This window comes from Corvus moneduloides, chromosome 12 (genome assembly GCF_009650955.1).
Source record: "Corvus moneduloides isolate bCorMon1 chromosome 12, bCorMon1.pri, whole genome shotgun sequence".
In the NCBI taxonomy this organism is placed as follows: Eukaryota; Metazoa; Chordata; class Aves; order Passeriformes; family Corvidae; genus Corvus; species Corvus moneduloides.
In genome coordinates, this window is record NC_045487.1 from 914,194 (window position 1) to 936,409 (window position 22,216).

Below are 22,216 nucleotides of genomic sequence, written 5' to 3' on the forward strand. Positions count from 1 at the left end.
TCCATTTACCAGAGATGCCCCTGTGTAATGATAAGATTAGATTATGGAAATAAATCCAAATTGAACAGTAATGGCAAGAAAATCTCTCTCCAGCCTTATATAATAAATGAATGCCATTACCATAAATAAGAAAGTATGATAAATATTACAGCAAATAGAATAAATTGGCTGTATTGGAACAGTCAAATACACAGATTTAAAAACTTTTGGGGGGATAAATGAGATAAATTAGTAATTGCTTCAGCAACACTTTAAGTTATGAAAATACTAAGAAACAGCGAAATCTGTGTTTTCTCAGAGTCTGCAGGCCTTGAGCCGACTCATCTTCCTTTGAACTAATAAATAAACTGGGTCAATCAAATAAGAATTCACCATGTTACTGCAATGAATAAACAGAGCTTTACATGGCTCCCATTTGGGTTCATCATTTTATTGCAAAGCCACATTTGTATCTGACACCCAAAATAGATTCCTTGGATGAACGTGCTGCATTTTGGAAAAAAAATAATTTAGTAATTTTGACTTAACTTGTGTTGCTTTACAAGGTGAGAGCATACACACACCTTCCCCAGCTTGAGCATTCCTTTTATTTTACTTTCTTTAGACACATATTAATTGGAATTGTTACAGGTGGCTCATGATTTGCAATTTAACAGTGCGTGTAATGACAAATACATATATGTATTTTTAAGTGAGTAGGTACATTTTGAAATAGAAGACTGAATACATTTCATTTAACACAGTCTCAAAATCAAACTTGCTTTCAGAGCGATGACACTGAACAGAAGCAGTGCTTGTCATGGCAAGTGTGCAGCCTCAGGAATAGAAATGAAATGTGCATCAGCATCACAAGGTGGGGGTTTTTTTCTCGTTTTTTAATAAATAACAAGATAATATTCCACATTAGAGCAACTGTGATCACTGTTGAAACTAAACCTCCTGAATCTCTTTACTGCCATCACTGTAACACAAAAGGGAGCTGGAAGAAGTAATTCAGACTTTGTTGCCTGTGCTACAAGTTTTTCTTCCCCAAAAGAGGCAGAATTGTACCAATCAGTCCAGCACAGGGACTAAAAGTAAGGGAGCACATAGCAAAGAGTGTCCTGTGAGCAAACCAGGGCAGGCTTTTTCTTTTCAGTACCAAAAAACCAAAGAAAATTTATTACCTCCTGCATTAGCAACCAAGGCAATGACATATTTTCTATATCCTATTCTCCCGTGAAGTCAAACAAGGCATTCAGCCTCTAAAAAAAAAAAGGCTGGAAAGGCAGGAGAGAGAAAAAAATCACTACTCGGCATTGAGGGAGTCTTTTTAGGTAACACTTCCGTGGAGCCAATCCTGAAATCCTTGTTCACTCTTTTCAAATACCCTTAAATACAACAAGGATTACCAAGTCCTCAAGGAGAAAGAGTGTCCTGATGACTTTGCTTTTTAATTGCAAAAGCAAGTCATTTCCCAGACTGGAAAGCTTAAGATTATAAAGACAAACTGAAGATATTTTTGGTTTCACAAGTTTTCCAGCCACCTGTGCATGGACAGCCAGGACAAGCAAAAAGCCATTAAAGAACTGCTTTTTTTCTCAGAACCTCCCCTGCATCCCATGGTATCCTCTATGCTCTGTGCAGAAAACAACTGTCAAAAATGAAAACTCACCCATAGGGTGAGGATTAAGTGGCACGTAAGCTTAATATGTGAAGTGTAACTTCTATTAAATGTGTTAATTTATCTAACATGTCATGTCCTTGGTAAGATTTTTTGATGTCAATTGGTTTATTTGAACCCCTGGACACAGAAGAACAATTTCAGGACAGACCCAGAAGGAAATTGTGCAAATTTCCACCATCAACCTTTGGTGTTGTCAAAAGGTTTTAAAGGTAAAACCCAGAACTTACAAAGTGGCTGCAAACCTGCTTTCAACACCTCACATGCCAAACTTGGGGTTCTACTTTTCTTCTTCTTGTATTACTGATGTCATGTCAAAAACTTTTCCAAAAAGTTTAGTTTCAAATCAGTATCAATCCACTATTCAGAAATAAACCAAAAAAAAAAAAAAAAAAAAAAAAAAAAGTAAAATTAAAAAAAAAAATTTAAAAAAAAAAAGGAAGAAAGAAAAGAGACTTATGAAGAAGTCTGAAAACAAGACCGACCTATACCCTGGGTGAGATTGGATGGGTTAAGTGTCTCTGGCACTATTTGTCTTCACTATTGACAGACACTGTCACACAACCCACCACTCGATGCCTGTCTCTGAATGGCGAAGCTAGAATGCAAGTTAAGTGTATTAATAGAGAAAAAAACTAGCATCCCAGCAAATATCATAAAGCAATCCAATTCACCAGTTATTAAACACACTCAGATTCAAGATAGGTAGGTTAATTTAATTTACATTAAGCCCAACAGTGTAAATTCCCCTTTACATTCCCATGCTGACCCAAGCAGTGTATTATTATACTTTGGGTAAATACATCAATCAATGGTTTTGTTATGACTCCCATTATTCAATTAACACTCAAGTTTAGGTATCTAAGGAGGACTTTTGTTAGTGTCTCACACACACCAATTCCACGGATCTTAGATCTTCCCACTCAGTGTAAAAGGCTGATTCCAAGCAAGCAGAACTCTGGGACCCTCAGCTGCTCTCTCCAAGCTCTGCCACCCCTCAGCACCTCCCTAGCTCCCTGAATGAGACATTAGGATTGATGGATCTGGCAAAAAACACCTCAATTTAAGAAACAGACTATTTTATCTCTTAAATATAGGGCTGGGTTTTTCCTAAGAAATCAAGAACTGCTCTTGGCCTTCACAACATTGTCGATGCTGCTACAGAAGGAGGTGCCCAAGCAGTGGCACAACAGGACTGTTCTTCCCCTTGCTGCCTCGGTTTTCCATGATTCCTTATGGAACAGGGAATTCTCATGTCACAAAGTAGTTCTCAAGTCTTTCTGATCTAATAACAGGAGCCATTTAATGCAAGAAATTGCCATTAGAAAAAAACCTCACAGAATGATGACAGTTTCTTTGAGTAGTTCTAGAAAACTGGGTTTACTGACTGTATGAAATTCATGATGACTGAAAATAAATTTAATTTAGTAAAAAGATGCGAACTAGATGTGAAATTTATGAAGACTGAAAACAAACAATTTAGAAAAGATGTGAACTAGATGAACACCAATATAAATATGGAATTCCAAGGAAGCTCATGGAGCAGGAATGCCCTCAACACACGACTCCTTACAGCTGGTATATTCCAACTAAATTTGGAGAGATAACACCTAAAATGGAAACAGTGAGAAAAATCTTTGTCTCTGGCATTTCCCAGCAATGATGTCTCACCAGAAGACCCTTTGGAATGATGAAGGAACCTCTCCAAGCTAAGCTGACCCTCATCACAGCCTGGCCTCTCCAGACTGGGCTCTGCCACGGCTCTTTTGGGACATGAACTTCCAGGAGAAACACTTAAACCCATGTACAGCACCAGGAGGGTGAGTTTTGAATGAGCATTAGGGTCTGCTTGAAGTTCATTGCGTAAGAAAGAAGTATTTGACTCGTGACTGAAGCAAGAAGGCTGCAGACAGAAATCCCCGGAAGACATCCTCCTGGAAATGACAGGAAGGCATTTCCAACTGGGAGGGTGGTGGGAAGAGGAAGGGAAAAGCCTACAAAGAAATGGAAGTTTTTACAGGCATTGGAGGCCAACTACAAAGAAGAATCCTTTTTTCTGCTCATTTGTTTACAACGTGCAATCGTAAGCCCAGGATAAGAGAACTGGGGACAGCACTGAGATCCCCTTTGAAATATCTGGTAATTACTTCTGTATCAACAGGAAAAACTGACTAATGACACCAGGAAGGATGATAAATGGACAAAATATTTTCAGTAAAAATAAAAACGAAGAAGCCTGAGAAGCCACTCAGGGAAAACTAAACCAAAACAAACCCATCTCCATTTTGAGGCTTTATGAGAATCTTCTGTTTGAGAATGATGAAAAAGCCTTATTTTGGCAGCAGAAAACACGACCCCTTAGCACCCAGCCTCTACCCCACAGGTGATGCAGATATCTTTATCCATGTCTCTAAAGTAGCAATTCAGAAGTAAAGCCCTATTTTCGTCATTAAAATGACCAAAGATGCTTATAGCAACATTTCAATTACAACTCCAATCAAAAAAGCCAATTACATCTGTTTGGACAAGTAGGTTGTCCCTTTACTGAAAAAGAAGCATAAAAAGAAGCATAAAATTGATCACAAAAAGGTAAAGTTTCATCATTTACCTACTATTTTCCTAGGATGTAATCACAGGCGTTTGCGAGCCAGAAGACTTCACTACATCACAGATTAACTGTATCCCAAAATGGAGAATGCAAAAGAGGAGATCAGTAAATACATTTCAGTAGCACAAAATCTGTTCCCCTTTTGCTGCAGCAAGAACACCACTCTGGAGAATTCCACTGGAAACTACAAACTGGAAACTGGACAGCAATGCAAAAAATATGGAAATATATATATATTTGCCTCTGTGGGAAATGGAAAGCAGCTTGAGAGATCATCAAGATGAAGCATCTCATTCCAAGTTTTGCTGCAGGAAGAACAAGGAATGGTGAGAAGGGAAGGGAGTTTCTGTAACAGTTCACTGGGGTTCAGAAGGTTTGAGCATTCCTGGCACTGGAAAGAAAAGATGAAAAAGTAACACTCATTTAAAGAATATGATTGAAAACACTCCTGATCATCCCCTAAAGACAAGAACCATGAGCTACCTACAAGCTGGAAAGACACCTTTGAGAAAGGACTTCAATTGGCAGAGTGAATTTTAAGCATTTTAAGGTTCAAGGTGTCTTGATCAACACCAAAAAATTGTTCAGCCTTTCAGAACCAACTGAGAAGAGACTCAAGCATTGCTCCTCAAAACTGGAGCTCACAAACACTGTGCAGGAGCACTGGGAAAGCTTCAGGCACATTTATTTCATGTAAAATCTCCAGGCAGAGCACACAATGACATTTCTCAGCATGACACCCTCAATGCATTTCCAGAGTCTGGAGATGATTCATATTTAATGTGTTTATGGTGCTGCACTGGGAAAAATCTTGCTTTTCCTGTCCCCTGAACAAAGACACTGGCATTCAAGTAGCGAGCACAGAGAACCGTTTCCAGGGGTAAAACCTTTCCCCTTCCCTCCCTTCTGCTTTCCAGAAGAACTACAGAATTAGAAGCTTGAGCTAGCAGCTCAAAATCCCAGAGTTCTATGAAATCATACTTGCCAGTTTGATATTCAGAGAGTGGGTAACACCTCTTTTGTCTGAATTAATGAATAGAAGATACACATTTATTTACAAATTAATGAAAATCCAATCAGCAACATTCCATTTTCATACTCTTACAACTGTTCTGTAAATCACAAAACAAATTTCCAAATGGAAGAAGAACTAGAAGTCTGCCCCTGTGAGGTCATCACTGCTAAAACCAGCCCATCCTGCTCCTCCAAAAAAAACCAGGAGTTAACTGCAGCAGTATTTCCAACCTACAATGTGATTTATATGGGACAAAACCCCACAGCAAGGTGACAAAAAAGCCTCAAGTAAGCTGAATTTCAGCCAGATATTGCCTTACTCTGTGTTTCAGGAAGCAGAGAACAAGCTGTGTGAACTACTAGAGGAGTAGTAAAAAGCTCTGAACACTTTGGATCAATCCCTGTCACGGAATCCTCTCATTATCCAGAGTAATCAGATCTGCAGGGGAATTCTACATGGTGTGGCTAGCTGTTCAAATTAGCCCTTCCTTTCAAAAACAACAATAAATGAGATTACCTACAGCACTATGCAGACTGAACTATCATTTCCCTCTCATTCCTAAATATGAGGTTTTAAGGCAAGTAAGAGCAGACAAAAAAAAAATAAAATAGAAAGACTTATAGAAAACAAGGGGAAAATTTCAGATACAGAACAAGAAGTTGCCAGTCCTTCCTCCTTACCCTGCTCCTGTACAGTGTCAGCTCCCCAAAAAGCTGCCCACAGTCTGCTATTAAGCATTTGATGTATACAAATGATAGTCAATCTTCATCTTTTGAAATGCAAGGGTAAAATGTATGTTTGTTTCCCTGTATAAACACCTGGTCTGCACAAAGCCCAGGATGATTTTTCTGTGAAGAAACCCTAACCAGACCTCTCATTACTACTCGAGGCAGGGTAACACGGGCTGAAAGTGAGGTGGCAGCTTCTCAAAGACATAGCAGAAATCCCAAAACAATTAAAGAAAATAGTAAACCACCTTTTGTCTACCAGCGTGGTACAGCTACAGCAAGAACATGTGCCACGTTCAAACCAGCAGTGGAGACAAAATGGGTCTTTGTCTGGTTGGGTGGGGCAGTTTAAACAGAATTTTTAACAACTGTCACTCCAGGCCCATGTCCCCATGTCCCTGTCCAGCTCTCCTGGAGCCCCTTTGGGCACTGGAAGGGCTCTAAGGTTACCCTGGACCCTCCTCTTCCCCAGGTTTAATAATCCAAGCTCTCAATTTGATATCAGCTCAGAGGGTCACTGACATTGAAAGGTGTTCGTGGGTGAATGATCAGGTCTCCTTTCAGTGTTAACAAAAAGCCTCAACATTAGTTTTTAAAGTTTTTGATTCCAGAAACTTGTGCTGCAGTTTAACCCAAACACACCTAATGCATCTCAGGTTTTTTAAAGGATCTGGACTGGCTGCTGGCAGACACCAAATACCTGGAGGCAACAGACTTTTAGTTCCATTCAAGTTTTTAAGTCTTTTCTGTTAGGTACAGAATTAATTAGCAGTTCAGGTCTGCCTGTGGATTTAGAGTGTAACAGGGTTTGTGGGGTAGTTTTGTTCAGTTGTTTTTAGGATACGTGTTTCTTCAAGATTTGGGTGCTGCTGTCTATGAACCAAACCCACCATTTAAGAACCCTGATTTTAGAACAGATGCCCAAATTATTTTTTTAGTAAGTGATATAAAAGTATCAAATCCTTCCAATATAATAAAAGCATCAAATTCTTTCAATGACCAAGTTCCACTGTGCACAGTTAAATCCACAGGTTCTCAGGAGAGGTCTGGCAAAACATGAATGGTGAGCAGTGCTGTAAAGTTTCTCTGACAAATCTACAACCACTTCAGGTTCTGATCAGGATTCCTGAACCATGCAAATCTGGGAAACAGTCTCACACAAACCTTTAATGCATATGAACTTGGAGAGAGAGAAAATGGAATAATGCAGCTATCTGAATCTGCACCCTACAGACTTTTTTTTTTTTTAAGCAACAATTTAAGGCCAATTAGTGGAACATGACCTTATAAGATATATGGGGATCAAATTATGAAAAAAGCCTCCTTATCCAGTGAAGGGAGATGCATCTATAATGGGCAAAATTATCTTTTCTCCCCATTGCACAGATGTTTACTAATATATATGTTACTGACAAGAATTCCAGATGCAAGCCAGCACTAAGGCTAACCTCCCAAATCAAAGCTTTGTCCTTAGATCCTCACTTTTTTATGTTTAATGAAGATCAGTGAGAGTCTTTAAAGTTTACAACATGGCTGGGAATAAGAAAAGGATGCAGACTAAAAGGTCATGCCTCTTTTTTATATGTTGTCAATTAGAAAAATAACTACACTGGTCATTTACAGAGTTTCAGCTGATATACATTATATCCTCATGTATTTGAGGATTTTTTACCACATCATGCTAGAGATGTGTGTGAAAGGAGTTTAAATACTACACTTCCTCAGGCCCCAGTGGAAAACATGACCTTTTCTTCCTCCTCACATTTTGGTAAAAGCTTCATGGCCCAAAGTGTCATCTCCCATTCCATTTTTATCCTAACTAGAATCCACTGGTTTACAGTCAGTCGGCGTTCCACCTTAGTTCCAAACAGGGATTTATTCCCTTGGAAGACAGAGTGCATTCTAGGAGTTAATTGCCTGTGTGGCACAACAGAATAGAGGAACAGATAATTTATTTCTTATGGAGATGCATACACGAAACACAGCAACCATTAACATAAAATACCTGACACTTTTGATCACCCAGCTGAATGATACCACCTATATTCTCCTAGAATGAACTCTGTTACTTCTCCACAAGCTCTTTCTTACACTCAGAACTTTGCCAGCACTGTTCATGTTGGCCAGAACATTATAAACCTTAAGAAAATACAAGAATAAAGGAGAGTCCTTACCAGCAGCAACTACAGCTGGAGGCGGCGAACCGGCCTCGCCACCGCTTGTTTGGCTCATGGATGCTATGGATGTTTCTCTGGAAGGTGGTAACTGCAGCTCCTTTGGGAGAAGGTCATAGACAGATTCTGTGGAACAAAAAGAACTTGATCAAAAAGTCACCCGTGTCCTGTACAAGAAAAGAAAGAATGTTTTTGCCTATAAGATACAAACTATTACCCAACCCTTTCACAACCTCTGGAAAAAGCTGCAGTAAGTGCTCGGAAGTAACAGCATGGAGAAAAGTTATTTCAGAAAACAAACAAACATTAAGATGCACATTCTGAAGACTGAAACAAAGGACACAAACTTGTTCAAACAAAGAAATAATTCATGAACTCCCAGAGAAACTATTCTCATCCAGAATGAAGGGCTGAGGGCAGCACATCACGTGAGAATCTGAGACAAATCTGGTTTCAGAATTCCAACTGTGCAACTGACTTCTTAAGGAAAAAAGCCTAATTTAGCACCACCATCCTAACAACATCCTATAGCCTTCGAATCACAGACTGGTGTGGGTGGGAAGCAACTTTAAAGCCCATCCCATCCAACTCCCTGCCATGGGCAGGGACACCTTCCACTATTATCCCCAGGTTACTCCAAGCCCCATCCGACCTGGCCCTTGACACTTGCAGGGATCCAGGGACAGCCACAGCTTCCCTGGGCACCCTGTGCCAGGGCCTCCCTACCCTCACAGCCAGGAATTCCTTCCCAATATCCCATCCATCCCTGCCCTCTGGCACTGGGAAGCCATTCCCTGTGTCCTGTCCCTCCATCCCTTGTCCCCAGTCCCTCTCCAGCTCTCTTGGAGCCCCTTTAGGCCCTGGAAGGGGCTCTGAGGTCCTCCTGGAGCCTTCTCTTCTCCAGGTGAACTCCAGCTGTCCTAGTCTGGCTCCAGCACCCAGGGGCTCAAGGCCTTGGATCAACTTAGTGACCTCTTCAGGGCTTGCTCCAACAGGTCCATGTCTTCCCTGCCCTGTATTAATCCCCTGGTTTTGATCTCTCTTCCTCCTTGTGTGTTACCCAGGAGACGTCCTAAGGTTCCCTCCTAAGAGCTTGTTCCATCCTCTCATATTTACAGCTCTCAAGCTAATTCCAGCCTCCTGTACACCTGCAGCCTTAGGAGTGCTCACCAGGTGTTTCAAGATAGAGGTTTGGCGCCATATTTTAGACCCTATTTCAAGTAACTTGGTCTTTATCAATGAAGCATGAAATTAAAGATTTGCTCTTAATGGTCTTGTGACCTTTGGGAATGTGCTTCAATTCTAATGCTGGCTTTTCCTTCCCCTCCCTCTTTATCATACTGGAATTATTCACAAAGATTAGAATTGTGCTGCTTGTGGATTACTGCAAAAATCATGTGCTCCCTAAGAAAAAATTATCCTGTGGGAGTCTTGGATGTAAGTATCCCTTTAAAGCAAAAGGTTTGACAGAACCTTCACCACACTGGAGAGTCAAAAATAAATTTCTTAAACAAAAAAACATCCACAAGAGCCACCCCAAAGAGAAAAGCTCTCAATTACCTACTAACTTGGGGTTTGGAAAGGAGCTTTTGTAGTCAACTCTGAATATTTTATGAGTCATGACAGAATGATGATGATGACAATTCACTCCTCTCAGAGGCTTTCTTGAGGAGAAAGGAATGCAAGTGTATGTATATATTCAACTTACATATGAAATATAAAGCATTCTGTAGTTACCTGCAGACACACACTGCTGTAATCCCTCATTTTGGGGCCCCTCACTAAACATTTTGAGTAGCAGCAGCCCTGAACACCTGCCTGTGAGTTTCCTGCCCTGCTACAGGTAGCAGTGCCAGTGCCAGCCAGAGTAAAGGCTGGTGCTCATTTACAAGGGCTTGTACAAACTGCTGTACTCATCTCTGAGGAAAAGCAAATGCAGCTGCTCCTTGTAGTACAACAGGGGCAAAAGTGACAACCAGTGTTGCCTTCCAACCCCTTCCAAACCATTCTGTGAATCTATGAACACAGGGCAGAAGTTTATGGTCAAATCCAAACTTTCAGAAGAAAAACAAATCTCCTGCTTTTCTCGCAGCAGATGCAGCTTCACAGTCTAAAACACATCATTAGTGAACTGCAGTTCAACACCTTCCAGAGCAATCCCAACTGCAGTTCAACACATCCAGAGCGATGCCCAGGTACCTTTAAGAACTCTTGCTGCCACAAACCTACTCCACACACATCAGACTTCAAATGAAACTTTGTGTTTTCACCTAAACACAGGCCAATGTTTATATATGCTGAACTATAAATAGCATTAAAGCAAAAACTGACAAATTCCAGAAACATGAGAGCTGTTGCAAGGAAACTAATTCTTCCCCAGAGGATACAGCTCCCCCCATGCCTCACACTGCATTAGGAGCTGAAGTTACTGCTCAGCCCCTTTCCATCACCATGTTTTACATGTGTGTGCACTCACCAATACTGAGAACATGAAATTTCCTGCTATAATTTTATGTTGATTCATGCAGAAAACACCTACTAAAGGGAAAGGCTGCTATAGAAATGCAGTATTACATTTGGAGGCAAAAATAGCATTTCAGCATCATTACGTATTTCTACATAATTAGCAAGAAAAAAAATGTGTAGACAGAATTCTTGCTTCCAGCAGCCAGTGCTGAATCAATGAGGAAGTTTAAGCTGTCTGACAGCACTAAGTGTCTTGTAATTTATTGCTGATTTAAATTCCATTGATGAATACATTGGTTGATCTGAAGTTCCTGGGGTTTTTTTCTGGAAGTAGCTCCATTTATACTCAACGTTTAAACACATTTTCTCTCTCCATACAGGAAGCAAGGAACACGTGTTTCAGGATTAGTGTTATTATGAAATATAAACAAGATAACACACAAACAAGATAACAAAACCCTAGTGATCAGCCAGAAGTCCCACACACTCATTTCCCCACACAAACCCTCACCTGCATTAAGGTAATCAGTTATTAGACATATTATCTACAGTAAACTTCCAAATCTCTTCTCTTTCCCCAAAATATCTCGCCTAGACAAGCCCAGCTTCACAAATTCTCCTCCCGAAACCAAGGACACACAGGGACAGGCAGATTTACAAAAAGTATTTTAAGTGTCAAATTTCTTCAACTGCCCTTTATCCGATTATCCTGCCCTCATAATCTCTCATCTGAGATCAGCTGCTTGGAACTTTGATCTTCCTGCCAGTTGTACTGACAGTCCAGAAAATTCTATTTCACATGGTTATTATATGGACCAGATCTGCACCAAACATCGGATCAGGATCCAACAACACAGCACCTGCAATCAGGACAGAGATGATTTTGTCCATGTGTACTACTTGAACCTGCACAAAACATTCTGAATTTATATATTAGTAGAAAGTAATCAAGAAATTTAGGAAGGAATTGTTCCTTTGAGGGTGGGCAGGCCCTGGCACAGGGTGCCCAGAGAAGCTGTGGCTGCCCCTGGATCCCTGGCAGTGTCCAAGGCCAGACTGGACAGGGTTTGAAGCAACCTGGGCTAGTGGAAGGTGTCCCTGACCAGGGCAGGGGGTGGCACTGGATGAGCTTTAAGGTCTCTTTCAACCCAAACCATTCCAGGATTCCCTGGAATTGGGTCATTTTAAGTTAAAACAACCACACAAAAGGTGTCTGTGGCAGGGCCGGACACATGACCACCAGTCCACACAAAATACGCCCTTGGGTCAACACGGACCTGGATCAGTCCCAGCAGCTGGTGACAGGAGCTCTGTCTTTGAGGGGGAGAGGAGAGGCCTTGGAAAGATTTAGGAAAAATAACACTGAGAAGGTACAAAAAGCAGCGTGTGAAGCTGATGTGGTGATGCTGCAGCAGAAGTGCAGAAGGCTGGTTCGTGATGGCAAACCAAATTCTGCAAGCTCCTTCACTTCCTTTTTTACTCACTTCCCCTCAGTGCACACACAGCTGCCCTTTTCTAGGAATGTTTTTGGATTTCTACACACAACCTAACCAGGCTGAGTTACAGACCTGGGCCTATAGCAAAGTCCAAGCGCTCAGCCTTCTCCCATACCCACCAGCAGCAAATACCTCTGGAATTCCTAACCCATCCTCATCCTCACAGCACCAAGGGACCGTTCAGAAACACAACACACCTTGCAAGCTGCAACATCACATTCCTCCTCACTCACTAACATGCTGGGATTCCATTTAAACTTCATTCTCAGGAACAGAGCAGTTAAGCTTACAGGAGCAAAGAGAACACGACACAACTGCTTCCTGTGTGGGAATGCTGAGACAACTCCAAGATTCTGTGACAAGTCCCATACAAAGCCCTGCTTTTCCCAAAGAGTAGGTATTCCCAGCGTGGAGAGTGCTCTCCCTCTTCATGGAAAAAGTTTTCTGTAAAGCAGCAAACCAAGTACACAAGGATCCACTATTCTGTCACATGCAGCACCTGTGAGACTCTTCTGGGCCATGAATCCTCCATGACTTTCTGGCTGCACCTACACAGACATTTCAGCTGCACAGATTAAGAACCGTGATTTCTAGAAATTTAGTGCCCCATTATCTCGAGCTGTGCTAGGACTGGCTCAGGGTGTTAAAGAACCTCTCTGTCCTCAAGCTTTTGTGATGCAAATTGAATTGAGATCCTTCTGGTTGGCTGACCAAATTGCTGCTGCCCTTAACTCAGCACCTGGTGACACTGGGAGCACAGAGACATGGAAAAGAGCAGAGAACACCCAATTCCAACGTTTAAAACACAGCAGCTCAGCCACGAGGAATGCAGACATCCTCGCTTTGCCAGGACCTCCAAACACCTTACGGGTTATAGTATTTTCTTTACATACAGAAAAGAGACCCCTAAGCTTTGCTATTTCATATCAAAAGCCAAGCCACGCTACCCAGAACTGCCACAGCTGGAAGCCAAGCCACAAACCCGATGGAGAAGTTTGCTCTGACCTGCAGGCAAATGAGGCCATAACTAATGCAGAGGGTCCTGGCTGCAGCTCCAACTCCACCACCATTTCTCCAGGTTGTTCCCAGGCCCAGCCTTGAGGAGGTCGTTGGAATCCAGCCCCAGCTCTCCCCCAGCTCACCTGTGCCTGTTCCACCACTGTGCCCTGCTCCTGGGATTTCAGCCCCTCTAATGCCAGGGGCTCCTCCAGCAGCATCCCCTTCATCCCCCCTCCTGGACTAACAGGTAATGACAGATTTCCTGCTCCATGGAAATCATGCAAAGAGCCAGATCAGTACATGGGGGAAGATGAGAACCACCCCAATTATCAGCACTAGAGACAGAGATAGGGCATTTTCCACTTGCTGCTGACATTTTTTGCCCTTAAGGAAAGGTACATCCTGGAAATCCCTTACCACTTCCATGACCTCATGAACAGCAGCCAAGTTAATCCTTGTCTTTTAATAAGCTCCCTGCACTGAATGGCTGCCCATTTGATCCCCACTGATACTCGTCTCCTCAACATGGTTTAATACCCGCACAGATTTGGCTGGTTCTTCCAAAGCCATTTCCTTGCTGCAGCACATGACAGTCACACCAGAGATTAGACAAAACCTTGGTGTCCTCCTCTAATCAGCTGGAGGCATTGGAGCAGAAATCTCTTCTAATGATGTTCACTAAGCTGATCAAAAAAACAAGCAAGCAAACAGGCCAAGAGAGTTGTTTATATGGAACTGAGATTAAAAAACAATTAGAAATCATGAAGCAGCAAGTAGCCTCTGCTACACAGGGGAGGTCAAAGAAGTGAGCACGCGTGCTCAGCAAATTAAAGAGGCCATAAAGGAAAAATAACAGTGTTCATATTCCACCTCACCCCCAGCTAGGGATGCAAATTCCATTTCAGAGCACCCACACACATATATAAAGGTCCTATGATGCTAATCTAAGACACAGTTTTGGGCTAAACCTGTATTACCAAGGCTCCAAACGTCAGATTGTCACTCCTCACTCCAAAGGCCACTGCATTTTAATAAAACAGTACATGTGACTTGACATCTTTCAGAAACTTTTGTGGGTAAGGGATGCTAAAACCAGAATCTACTCTAGACCTAAAAAATTCAGGTCTCTGCCAGAAGACCTTGTGGTTGGTCAATGTGTTTATCTTGAAGTTCAGTTCTACTCAGATTTCAGTGTCCATGATAAACACCACAGCTTAGTGGTTGAGCTTATTGGAGGCCACTGATTCCACCACAATAGCTTAGTTCAGAGAGTTTTTAGAGAATGATGGGGGAATGGGAGAGCTCTAAATATTTAAAATCTAATCAAAGCTTTGCTTTGTTAAAAACGTTCATATCACATGACCCTCGGGGATTTTTCTGTACACAAAAGCTTGGGTGTGGGAAGACTTTGAAGCAGATTATTTTGCCCATCAGGAAGAGCCTGTAGGAGCCAGCTGAGGAACCCTCTGGCTCTTCACCCCAAGACAAACAGGTTCTCCTGCAGACCCCAGGAACAGTATTGACTGAGTAAGTTTGGTTATTATAACACAGAGAATTCAGAGAATCACAGAATCAAAGAATGGTTTGGCTGCAAAGGGGCCTTAAAGTGCATCTCATTAAACCCCCAGCCACAGGCAGGGACACCTTCTGCTAGACCAGGGTGCTCCAAGCCATGTCCAACCTGACCTTGGACACTTCCAGGGATGGGGCAGCCACAGCTTCTCTGAGCACCCTGTGCCAGGGCCTCACTGCTCTCACAGGGAAGAATTTCTTCCCAGCATTCCAGCAGAACTCCTAATAAAATTAAGGAAACATTTCAGAAAACTTAGGCCACCCCACTAGAGAGAGTCCACATCTCACAGCACGACTGCTCTCCCTTCCTCAAGGCTAAACCAGGAGAAGTAACCTCAGGACCTACAGGAGTAACTCCTGCAGTGGAAATACAATAGCTCAGTGCCTTTTAGCCTTTGAGTGAGCAGACAAAACTGTTCCTCCAGCTGCTTTGAGATAGCACACCCACAGCCCTGACAGGGAATGGCAGGGAATCTGCCCCCAGCCCCCGGAATGTTTTAAGCATTGAGACGGCAATGCCAATAACAGGGCTGGCACAGGGGCTGGCACAGGGACTGGCACAGGGACCGGCACAGGGACTGCATGGATGGAAGCCAAAGAAGGATAACAAGGATTCAGTAAGAAGCTCAACAGAGGAAGCTCTGAGAGTCTGAGAAAGGCAACTAGGAGAGAGACAAAGCCCAGTACATGAACCAGAACAGAAACAGACGGAGACAGGCACAGCCCAGACAGATCAGTGACCACTAAAGCACTTCCTACTTCAGTGCCGAGGGTTTGTTGTTGTTGGGGTTTGGGCTTTTTCCTTTTTTTTGTTTGGTTGGCTTTTCTAAGTATTCCTTAGGAGATTCAAACTCTCACTTGCAGAAGTGAGAATCACCCATGACAACTGCAGGCCATGGCAGCTCTGCTTAAGGGACAGCAGAGATTTTTAAGTTATAAAGTTACAAGATAAAAGATATAGAAGAACACACAACAAAGAGTAAATCAGCTCTTGTTCTGTATCTGTCAAAAGAGGATTTAGGACATATTACAGACTATCATACTCCTGTATTTCCTAACATCTTTGCAACTTCACTGACTTAACATCAGAAGCTTGGCAGCAGGGAAAACAAGACAAACAGTCCTGAAAACAGGTTTAGGTTTCACACAGAGCAAAATGGAAGGACCCTGCTTGAACATACATAGAAAAGATAAAATACAGCGACTGTTCAAAGAAATACAAAATCACTAAGGTTGGGAAAGACCTTTAAGAACATCAAGACCAACTGTTAACACAGCACTACCAAGTCTCACTAAACCACAGGGATATAGATTTAGATGGGATACGGGGAAGAAATTGTTCCCTGTGAGGGTGGTGAGGCCCTGGCACAGGTTTCTCAGAGAAGCTGTGGCTGCCCCATACATGGAAGCGTCCAAGGCCACGTTGGACATGGCTTGAAGCAACCTGGGCTAGTAGAAGGTGTCCATGCCCATGGCAGGAGGTGGAACAGGATGGGCTTTAAGGTCCCTTCCAACCTAAACCATCCTAGGATTCTGTGACACTTGTGAAATTCTGTGATATAACTGCATGGCAAAAGCCAGAGAGCAAGAAGCAGCCCATAGGCAGTGAGGCTGAGCAGGAGGACAACAGACACTACATAACAGTCTTGATGCAGACACCCTAAACATTTTACAGAGTTAGTGGTCTAGTAACTCCTATTTTTGCAAGAGTTGAAGCTGAGTTGTAGTAAGATCATAACTCACAAGGCTCCCAGTCCTATCTGTCTTACCCAGCGCCAAATCCACCAGGTTACATTTACTAAACCATTGCTTTCATTTCATATTTTTCAGTATGTCTCAGAATAGAATTAAACAAAGGACTCAATACAAATTAAGTGTGTAATCGAAAATACGTAAAGACTAATTAGCATGTTCTGCCTAATTGCCCAACACTGGCCATGGATTTCCACACAGTTCTCAGATGCAGGTCTGTCACCAGAGACTTGCCAGGCTGTCCTGACAGAGGAAACAAACTGCAGAGCACTGTTCCCTCTATCTGCCACGCCATCCTCAGCGCATCTGCCGACGGTGGAGCAGGGAAAGACTGGAAGCAGGTCTTCCCACCAGCACTCCTGTTATTGTCAGCCCTGGCAGGGCTAGATTGCTGCTACAGCAACAGTGGCAGGTTTTCAAAGAAACTGCAGTGTATACAAGGATGTTTTACACAGCCAAATAGAAAATCTTCCTTCCAGTTCCCCCTGGCTTCAGACAAAAGCAGCAAACCCTAAATCAACAGGCTTCACGCGCGCGGAGGGAAAGGCAGATGCCGCAGTGCTGCCTGTGCTAGAAAACTTCAGGATTAAAGAGCTGACGTTGGTGCAGCTCCACTCTGAAGAACCCCCAGAGGATCCGAGTGCTCCGTGTTGATGACGTAGCACAGGGCACTAAAATTCAAATCTTGCCTGCAAATGCTGCTACTCCCTGAAATGCACTTTATAATGTGTTAGTGAAGGAGAGAGAGGAGTTTTCTGAAAGGCTGTTGTTTTACAGAAAGATGGCCAGTAATATATTATTAATGATTAAAGTAATTAACATTTGATCACAACTCTAGTATCACAGAATCCCAGACTGGTTTGGGTGGGAAACGACCTTAAAGTCCATCTCATTCCACCCTCCTGCCATGGACATGGACATCTTCCACTAGACCAGGCTGCTCCAAGTGCCATCCAACCCAGCCTTGAACAATTCCACAGTATCATTATTTCTTTTACTTAAAAATAAAAATGAAAGCTAAAAGTTATTTCTTATATTTTTTTAAAGGACAAGTATTACTACCAAAAATGGCAGTATTAAATAGGTAATTTTGCAAGCAATTCGTAACCAGCTCCTGCAGTATATCCCACCAACCTTCAGAAAAGCTGCTAATCTCAATATTCAGGATTCTGCACAGCAGGGTAGAGTTGAGAAATTAATCCTTTTAAAGTTGAATTTCAACAATTGACAGAGGCATGTGTTAGCTGAATTCTATTTATGGCATTCATCCAAATATCAAATAAAGCTTTCCTGGCTGTGTTTCAGTCATCCCCATTCACAGCTCAAAGAGGACTTTTATAAATGTAGACAGGCAGTATAAATCCTGGATCTTGTTTGCATCCAATGTTACACATCTCAGAATGAGAGAACAACATTATTTAGGAATTGCCACTTCAAGGGACAGACCAGTAATGACTTACTGAGACATCTATCTTGTGCAGTTGTAAACTCCAGACAAAAGCCAAAGAACATAAAAATACTCCTAAAATACCACTGTGGACAAGGCAGAGCAGTATGCAGGCTGACAGAGCTGCAGGTACACAAACACAGAATCATGGAATCACAGAATCCCAGACTGGCTGGACTTGGAAGGACCTTAAAGCTCACCTCATTACACCCCCTGCCACGAGCAGGGACACCTTCCAGTAGACGAGGCTGCTCCAAGCCCCATCCAACCTGGCCTTGAAATGTTCAGAGAAACCCAAATACCAAGTGATCAAAGAACATCAGTAACAGCTATTTATCAACCCCTTTAAAACACCTGTGTTGTTTCAAAAATCAAAGTTCACCAGAAACAGAGGTAATCAGGCAGTTCCTTAGGTACAAAGCACCATCCGAATTCAGGGACACACAGAATCCACCTGACCCCACAGTTCACTGTTGTCTCAGAACATTTCTCAGCCTTTTCAGGTTTGCACCATTTTTTCTGATGGAGTTATTTTTGTCATCTCTTCTATTTCCTGTGAGCATGAAAAGCAACAGCAGCAATGAAAGATACAAGCACCTCTTTCTTTTGAGGCTGTACCACAATATGTAAGGTGAAGAATAAAAGGCATTCTGACAGACTTCCAACACATTGCGGCCACCTCTTGGGTTCAGTATTCCATTATAAACCTGGATGTACAGGCTGTGCTCCTGAGACCTGACCTGTCCCAGTAACTCTCAAAACGACACCCAGCATCTCGAGTCCACAGACTGCCTCCATGCCTCCCTGCCTGTACTCCCATTAAAAGTTATGTTCTTTCATCATCATCAAAACTGAGAAATGTTTATGCTTCCTGCCACCACTTTGCTTTCTACTGCTAACTCAGCTGTGTTTGATGATAAACACTGTTCTTCAGACCAAAGATGATGTTTCATAAAGAGCACTCCTCGGCACAGTTACAGAGCTCTGGTGAGTCTGACACCTCTCATGCTTCGAAGGGACCGACTGATCAGGGACATGACCAGCATGCTCACCTGTGTGACCAGTAAACCTGTGACAGCTACTGCACCTGGAAGGGATTCCTCAGGGAAATAAAGATGCAAGTTGTTCATAAAAACAGGTTTTCAGAGCATTAAGCAAGTTCCTCTCCAAGTACATTCACACACAACTCTCAGGAGACAAATGGGAACTTAAGCCAAACATTTAATGGTAAAATGTGAACAAAAGATTCCTTGCTGCTCTACAGAGCTAAAATCAAAATGGGAGACAGCAATGAAGGAATCAGTGGTGGAACCACTCTAGAACTCCCAAGTTACCAAAAATTTAAGGACAGCTAAATATGGATTAACCAACCTCTTCTCTCTGACAGGCAAAGGTTGACAAGAACAGGACATTTAGAAGAGTATTTTTATTATAATTCCTTCAAATTCTGACAGTCATCTACAGACTCACTCCCTGGTTCAGGGGACTGCCTGGCTCAGCTGCACTAAATCTTCCTAAAGGAATTCTTTTGCCATTGTATGTACCGAAATACCTGCACGGCAAGGAGCACCCAAATGTGCTCTACCCAACACAATCCTCCTCACCACCACACCTCCAAAAGCACCGTTTTCACTTAAGTAGCAGCAAATAACTGAATTACTGAAGCTTACACTCAACTCTTTCAGGCCACAAAATAAATCAAATTATTTCCTCATCTGATTAAAGAGTAACTTGGTTCCAGGCGTGGTTCAAGTTTCCAAGCAAGGCAGATGGCCCCAGCCAGAATTCAGATGTCCTAAAATTAAAACAAAGTGTTAAGGATTTTTGTCTCCTTTAGAAAAGATTTACTCCCAGGTGAGACCTGCACACCTGCTAAGGAAGGGCACTGCTCACACTCACACAAACACACTTGCAGACAAGAGATGATGGAAATTCTTTCTCTGACACTGACATGCACATAGGAGTTGAAAACTGCTGAAAATGCTGAGTGTGGTTGGAGCACAGAATTCCAGGAATGCCCAAAATGTCACTTTCAAAGGCATATGCTGGTGACAAACAAGTGTAAGCTTCTTTGTAAGGGAGCAGCAAGACTGTCACACCTCTCAATAGGGTCTGACCCTAGTATATATCCTCAGCAAAGTTACTAGGATACAACTTAGTGTCCAGGAAAATCATAGATAAATCACAGATAAATAAATCACTATATTTCAGAGGAAAAATCTGACTTAGTGCCCCAGTAAGAAAGTGACTACAATGTAACTCTAAAATTCCTGGTCTGGGGACTCACAAACATACAAACAGCAGAAGCTCTTCAGAAGTCACAAAACAACATGGATTTAGGGCCAGGAAGACGAAGGGCCTGGAGCATCTTTCACGCAAGGAAAGGCTGAGAGAGCTGGGTCTGTTCAGCCTGGAGAAGGCTCAGGGAGGTTTTATCCACGTGTGAAAATTCCTGATGGGAGGCAATGAGAGGCTCCTCTCAGCGGTACCCCGTGACAGGACAAGAGGCAGTGGGCACCAATTAAAACACATTAAATTCCATCAGAATTATCTTATCCATGGAGACAGCCAAGCACTGGCCCAGGTTGCCCAGGGAGGCTGTGGAGTCTCCGTGAGGACAGACAGACCCAGCTGGGCACGGTCCCAGCACCCGCTCCAGCACTGATTCCATGATCTCCAGAGGTCCCTGGCAGCCCCAAGGGCTGAGACTGAATGCTGGCACTTGCCTCCACAAGACTCACCCGGCTCCTCTCCCACCACCAGAACATCTGACTGTTTTCAGAAGTTTAACCCAAATCAGATTCCTGGGCTCTGCAGCATTTACTTATGAGATAAAACCAAGACTATTAGAAACTGTAATTATAAATTCCTCAGTAAATCTGCTTTAATAGGAATACACATTCCAAGGAAAGCTGCCTTTTTTCCTCCCTAAGAAATAAAACATACTCAAATATTACCAGGAGACCTCCTCATTCCTAAACTGAAAACAGAGTAAACTTTAAATGAAATACACGTATTTATTCACCACATATACAGCTAGACTGTGGGATTTCTTGCTGAGTCAAAAAAGAACTGAGTTAAAGTCTAGATAGTCCTGTTCTGCCCCGAATAGTATGGATTTACACATCTCCACAGTGCAGGATCCTTGCTGCAAAGGCAGAAAGCTGTCAGTTAACAGAAGCTCTGAACTCTGCAGCTGATTATTCCCCAATCACCCCAGAGTGCTCCTATCCAAACTCCCTGATTCTTCTGCTGAGTGAATGCATACACACAAAAAACATCAGGCCTCCAGACGATGACGGACTGAAACAACTGGATGTAGTGTCAGTTTTTCTGAACGGGAATGGAAACTCCAACATTTGGAAACTTTTTAGGACTGCCTTTGAATCTCTCTCTTCCCTATCTTCACCTTGTCTGGGCATTGACAGGAACCACTGTCCATCTTCCCTCTGTTTGCCAAACGTCCTGACCTTCACCACAACTCAAACCTGCTTTTAGGATCAAAACCTTGTGTTTCTTCAGCACTTCAGTTTCATCAACTTTGTAAGGTGACCCCAAATTCTTTCTAGTTATTTACAAAGCAACCATAAAACCTTTCCAAATGCTGAAGGGACAAGTGATGGAAGGGAATGGAGAACAATTTACAGAGAGTATTTATGTAAATAGACAACATTCCTCAGTCTGGTTAAATGATATTCACCTCACAGATGCCTCAGAGCTACACAACATGGTAAAATAACGTAGCTGAAGTTGGACATTTACATTTTAAGCACTGCTGAAGCACTGCCTGCTTTGCAAACAGCAGTTACTGGGGATTTTACTGCGTGTCCATTAGCACCTGCTATTACTCCACAGTTCAAAGTTGGATCTGAGAGTTTGTTCAAAGCTGGATCTGAGAGTTCGTTTCAGTCAGTTCCTAAAACAACTGCTAATGACAAACTGGCCTGAATGTTCAGCCTCATCAGTTTACTCTCTACATACCCACCGAGATAACACACGTGATAACTGCAGAGACATGACCACACACCTTACTTCACCTGCACTTTGGCCACTCACCAACTCCTGCTGGGGTTCACCAGCACTTCTACACTTCAAAATGAGTTCAGGCCATTGCCTCTTTGTATAGAATAAAATATTATTTCTCCTTCATTTTCACCATCCCTGGAGGTGTTCAAGGAATGACTGGACATGGCACTCAATCCTCTGGTCTGGTCAACAAGACAGGGATCACTCAAAAGTTGGACTCAACCTTAGCGGTCTTTTCCAACCTAAATGATTCTGTGCAACACACTTCCA

At 42.6% G+C, this 22,216-nt stretch overlaps 1 protein-coding gene across 5 annotated transcripts in view; it reads right to left on the minus strand.

Annotated features, from left to right (window-relative positions):
* Positions 1-22,216, minus strand: part of NFAT5 (nuclear factor of activated T cells 5) — a 57,110-nt gene that overhangs the window by 29,120 nt on the left and 5,774 nt on the right. For 2 of the 5 annotated variants that reach the window (XM_032121666.1, XM_032121665.1), the window contains exon 2: positions 8,189-8,314. In XM_032121666.1, the coding sequence (XP_031977557.1) occupies positions 8,189-8,314 (126 nt within the window). Of the gene's footprint in view, positions 1-8,188; positions 8,315-22,216 lie in introns of those variants that run through there. The other 3 variants (XM_032121668.1, XM_032121667.1, XM_032121669.1) reach the window with 2 other exon arrangements.